The following is a 6,000-nucleotide window of genomic DNA, read 5'->3' on the forward strand; positions in this document are numbered from 1 at the left end:
GCAAGTTTGGAGGAAACCAATGGAGGGGGGGATTTAAATGGCTTTTACATGGAGCTTGGAAGAACATGAATAAAATGGGTGGGATAGTGGTGGTTCAGAGTGAGAGATGTGAGAGGCATTTTATTTATACAACGGTATTCTACTCTAAGAGGAAAGTGATGGGGATATTTTTCTTTAAGTGGAGGGAGATATCAGATCACATTAATGGGCCAGCCGGTAATTAAGTATCGAATTCAATACAAATATAATACGAAATTGACATGTGAGCCAAACATCTCACTTACAAATGAAGAAATATCACTAGACCATAATACTAGTTGGTTAGAGGGGACAATTTAGTTCTAACATAGTATTTGAAAATTTTGGATATAAGTTTTCACACACTAACACTTTATTTAGTTAGTTTTTTCATAAGGAGGTATTTATAGAAAAATAAAGTACAAAGCTAAACCAATAATTAGAAACAAAATCAATCTTGATTAGACTAGTAAAACTAAACTGAAATGGCAAAGGAACTTAATTTATAAATAAAACTTTTATGAAAATATAAAAATATAAAAATATAAAATTTATTCATGACTTGATTCATCTTCCACGTTAAAGTTTATCAATATTTAAATTTAATTAATATCTCTGCAAGGCAAATCTTAAAAAAAAGAACATGGCTTATTATATTTCGAAGAACAGTCATCAAGAATCCTCATATATCATGAATAGATACAACCTTTTTGGTAGCATACAACTGGGATTCGTAATACGCTCAAAGTAATACATATCCCCTTACCGTTATGTTTACCTTATTTTGTTTTCCCATTTACTACTATTAATAGCTTTATAAGGTAAGGTGATACAAATCTTTAGTGACAAAGAAGTGAAGGTAATTTCAAGGAACATAACCGCCATGACCACCACCTTCACCACCCCCACCTCCTCCTCCATGAGCTCCACCATAGCCGCTGCCGCCACCAGAACCTCCACCACCACCACCACCACCTGCATAGCCACCACCACCACCACCAACTCCACCTCCAGCTCCTCCACCGCTCCCATATCCTCCTCCACTTGCACCTCCAGCAGCATAACCTCCTCCAGCACCACCACCATGGCCACCGCCACCGCCATATCCTCCACCATGTTCTCCACCAGCGCCATAACCTCCACCTGCACCACCACCTTCTCCTCCTCCATAACTACCGCCATGCTCTCCAGCATATCCGGATCCTCTGCCACCACCGGCACCTCCTCCTCCACCACCACCAGCCCCATGTTCTCCACCAGTGCCGTAGCCAGCCCCACCACCTTCACCACCCCCACTTCCATACCCTCCTGAGCCCCCGACACCATATGCACCACCACCACCACTGCCTCCACCGCCGCCACCACCATGTCCACCAGCATGTCCGTAGGCAACACCACCGCCTTCTCCACCACCACTACCACCTCCATATCCAGTAGCACCATGCTCTCCTACAGCTCCATAGCCACCACCACTTCCTGCACCTCCTCCGCCACCATAACCTCCAGCACCGCTGCCATACCCTGATCCAACACCGCCCCCAATGCCATGGCCTGCCCCATAGTTGACAGCAGGCACGTGGACAGGCTCTTCATAATTTAGGAGTGTTCTAGCTGCAGAACATATCCCCATACCCAATAACACAAAGAAAACAAAAGAACGAGCATTTTGAGTAGTCATTGGAATAATGCAGCTGAATGAACAACAATGGAGTACAATGCAAGAGAAGAGAGGGCAGGTATATATAGGAATGAGATAGGGTCTTATAGCGCGTCTCTGCTGAGCACAGGGTGGTTGAAGCACATGCAGATCGAGAGAATTTGGGGTGACCTAAAGAAGGTGGTCCATTATAAAGTATAGACACTCACTACACTAGCAGACCCGCCCACTAGTATCGTTTGCTGTCACCCATATACATTTATATGTTCACTCAATCAAGCATTTTTGTTAAGCTGAAGATTGTATAGGGACCTAATTCCTTATCTAGCTACCTTCAAAAAATAAAAATTTCCTTATCTATATATATATATATATATATATATATATATATAATATTTTGGATGCGGTCCCTAGTCCCTAACACTCTTTGACTAAAACCTTAATAGTATTCAAAGTTTGATCAAAGTCCCTTAACTTTGTACACCTCATTAATATTTGTATTTTTATAGTTTTGGCATTAATTGTTTGATATTTTATGAGTTTTATAATCCTATAAATTTAAAATCTCTCATTATAATAGTATTATAAACGGCTACAATAAAAAAATTCAAACGTTTTGATTGAATAAATGGATAAAAACTATGTAACAATAAGAAATAATAAATGGCAAAAGAATATATCCATAGTGTTAAAAAAATTGGTATATTTAAAAAAAAAAAAATTGGTACATTTCACATATAACAAAGTGGTACATTAATAAAGAAGAATGGGTACATTATAAATAAATTAGGGTCCAAATAAAAGTTTAAAAAATTATGAGTACAAATGAAATTTTAAAATATATGGGAGCAAAAAGAAATTAATACATGGGTACAAATAAAAACTAAAAAGAAAATACTACAAATTTAAAAAAAGGTTGCAAATTAAAAGTTGGTACAAACTAAAAATATAAATATATGATACAAAGTTTAGCCATAAAACATAAATATGCCATATGTAATTTTTCTATCATTTATTAATTATACAATGTCACGTGACCGTAAACACATGAACACAAATACAAATAAAACTTTAAAAAATATGGGCACAAAAAGAAATTAATATATGGGTACAAATTAAAACTGAAAAGAAAATTGGTACAAATTAATATATGGGTACAAATTAAAACTGAAAAGAAAATTGGTACAAATTAAAAAAGGATTGCAAATTAAAAATGGGTACAAACTAAAAATAAAAATATAAGATAAAAAATTTAGTCATAAATATAAATATACTAATTGTAACATTTTTAACACTAAGGGAATATATTTAAAAATAAAAAGTATTTATTATTGAAATAATTAATGATGTTATTAATACCCAAGGACCTTGATCAAAAATTGAAAAGATATAGGATTTTAATCAATGCAGTAGCAAAAAGAGGGATGGGAACCTAATTATAAATCCAGCTAATTCATTGAAACCCTTTTCAAACCAATATACATGCTAAAACTGAAATATGGCATGAAGTTGGCTATAAGTATCAACAGAATATTTGTGTGTTATTTTTAAAGCCATGTTTGAAATATGGCCGTGTATTCAACAACTTGATTGCTAATGTTGTTTACCGAAGAAGAATAGAATTAGCTGAAATGAATCAAGCTAGCTTAAGCGCTAAGTAACAGCTTAACAATCATAATTAACAAAACCTGATGTTGGAATCGGACTTGCTAACAAGGTTTACCGATCGAAGCGTATTTAGATTTACTTTTAGTTGTGACCCTAACAACTTGTTCGTAGATGGCATGCAATGATGTAAAACAATGACCTAAGTAGCAGGTAAAGTTATACATACAGTGCATGGTGGTGAGCAAGTGCAGCACAGCAATGAGATCGAAGATATCGTTGGCCTTGTCTGAGCTAGCTAGCTGATATGGTGGTGAGCAAGTGCAGCACAGCAATGAGATCGAAGATATCGTTGACCTTGTCCGAGCTAGCTAGCTGAGCTCGATCCAAATGACACAAAAGCTGTGCCGCATTATTTGTTTTTGTTACTAGCTAGCTTAATTAGCTTAGATAGTGTGTGCACCTAAATCTCACTGTAGAATTGATGGATGGGACCAATCCATCTCACTTTGCTTGGCTAGTGGAGCCTTTATATATTCTTCACGCTTGTGGCTTATTAGATTGGTAATTGGTTACAGCCTTCTTTGCCCTACATCATTCTGACGCATGAAGATCTTCTAGATATAGAAATGTCAGCAACGTTCAAACGCTAAATAGTTAATAATTTAACACAACGCTAAATACTTATTTTGGCCTTCTCCACAATAAAATCTCAAGATTGGAACCATTCGTTGAAAAAAAAAATAAAAAAGAACCGTTCAGTTTTTAAATCATCATTCATAGATCGTTTTTATAAAAAAACACACTCAAACTTGAAATCGCTTAGTTGTTTAGCTATTATTGTGAACATTTCATGGTTTATCCACAACATTATATACGTCAATTTATCAAGTCACAATTTGCAGAGGGGGCGTTGAGGGGGAGCGAAAGGTGCAGTCGCACAAGACCTCAAATTTGAAGGGGCCCCTAAATATTTGCCATCTAACATCATGTAATAATGTTCTATATTTAAAAAAAAAATTGCTTTTATTAACACTTTAAACTGCATTGTGCACTCCTTATAAGAGTATTTTTTTTTTCTTCCGAAATATAAAAACTTGGAGTACAATGAGATATCTTAAGTGTCAATAATAATACCATGAAATGCGGCAGTTTCTTAATTATATTATATAATAACGTTATACATTCAAGTGAAACTTTAAAGTTAGAGATTTGATGTTTTTTTTTCTTCATATTTGGTTGTTTATGATAAATCTGTTTTTGATTATTTAGCGAAGATTATGTTTGTAGCTCTTTTTACTTATCATTAAAGATATTTATAAATATGCAACCAGTGAGTGCTAAAGTTTGCTTTTATTTTTTATTTTTTGAGCAAACGATATTATCTACGCTAAGAGGCTGCGGGAGTGGGCTAACAATAATGTGACCGTAGTACTAAGTGACTTTGTTTTAATTTAAGTGAATGTTTTCTAGTATCAATATATTGTCATACTTTTTTAAAACTTAAAACTATCTTAAGGAGGGCCCCTTTTACAAATTTCGCACAGAGCTCCTAAAATTTCATAGACGGCCCTAACAATTTGATAACTAAACAGCTTCTGATTTCTGTGAATTTTTGCAGATTTCATCTTTCAATGATAACCTAAAAAATTGTTGGTTTCCTATTATGAGAAATATTGTGAAGTGAACCCCAACTATCGTGCAAGTGCCATTATGTTAAGTTACTAAATGATTATGGCTTGAATGCTCGTGCGGAAATATATAATATAATTAAGCTTATTTTTCTTTTGATTAAGGAATATAAGTTTCTTTTAATTGGCAATTTGTGCAAGAGTAATTAAAACAAGAGTAATGCTATATTCAACATTTTTTCATACTATATTATGTCTTCATTCTCATCAGATGGATTGTTTGCTTGATTAACATCAAAAGAAAAATATCATTGGAATTGACATGTGGATTACTTTATTGATAATAGTTCTTTGATGAAAGACAAATATTTAAATATTCTGTACAAAATTTCTGATATTGCCTTGCACCGAATCTATGTTGAATATGAAGTGGTGTGGAGTCTTGCTTCAGAACACTTCCCAGTAAAGTCTGCTACTTGGCTTGTTACCTGAACTTACACACTAATTTCATTTCAGAACTTTAAAGAAAAAATTAGAGCTTTATTAAAAAAAACGTAACAAAACAAATTTAATGAAAAACACATAATAAACTTTTATTAAATAATAAGGGCACAAGCTAAAAGAGACATGCCAAACAATTAAAGCCCAACCGCTGGAAGCTAGCCCAGCGAGCAAACCCCAAAAATAAATTTCCAGCCCATGCCCCAAACGGTAGCCAACTTTTCTTACCCATTTCTGTCAGAATTCAAAGTTTCAGTTTACTTACCAAAAATTGCAATTGCCTCCTCATTCAACAGAAAGCCCACATACAAATCAAATTTTAGTTAAAGCCCAAATTAAGCCTTTTCGAGGACTAGACAAAACTTTCTCCTTCTATCTCCTGCTCGTAATAATACTCGGAGTGTATATGATGGCTCAGTACGAAAAATGCTCAACCAGGTAGAAAATGCAATCAAATAGTATGCATTTCTTACATTAACGCTCAAAATTAGGAGGTCAACAAAAACCAGTAGGTTAACCTTTGGTGGCTCCCTATGTAAAACTAGATTATGAGTAAAAGGATTTAAGTGGTTCACTTTTAAAAATTGG

General features: G+C 34.6%; 1 protein-coding gene across 1 annotated transcript; it reads right to left on the reverse strand.

Annotated features, from left to right (window-relative positions):
- Positions 1 to 883: 883 nt before the first annotated feature.
- LOC137711317 (glycine-rich cell wall structural protein 1.8-like) lies at positions 884 to 1,648 on the reverse strand. The gene has a single exon (XM_068450546.1). The coding sequence runs from the start codon at positions 1,646 to 1,648 to the stop codon at positions 884 to 886; it is 765 nt and encodes a 254-aa protein (XP_068306647.1).
- Between the last annotated feature and the right edge of the window lie 4,352 nt (positions 1,649 to 6,000).

The sequence above is a fragment of the Pyrus communis genome, chromosome 12 (genome assembly GCF_963583255.1).
Source record: "Pyrus communis chromosome 12, drPyrComm1.1, whole genome shotgun sequence".
Lineage (NCBI taxonomy): Eukaryota > Viridiplantae > Streptophyta > Magnoliopsida > Rosales > Rosaceae > Pyrus > Pyrus communis.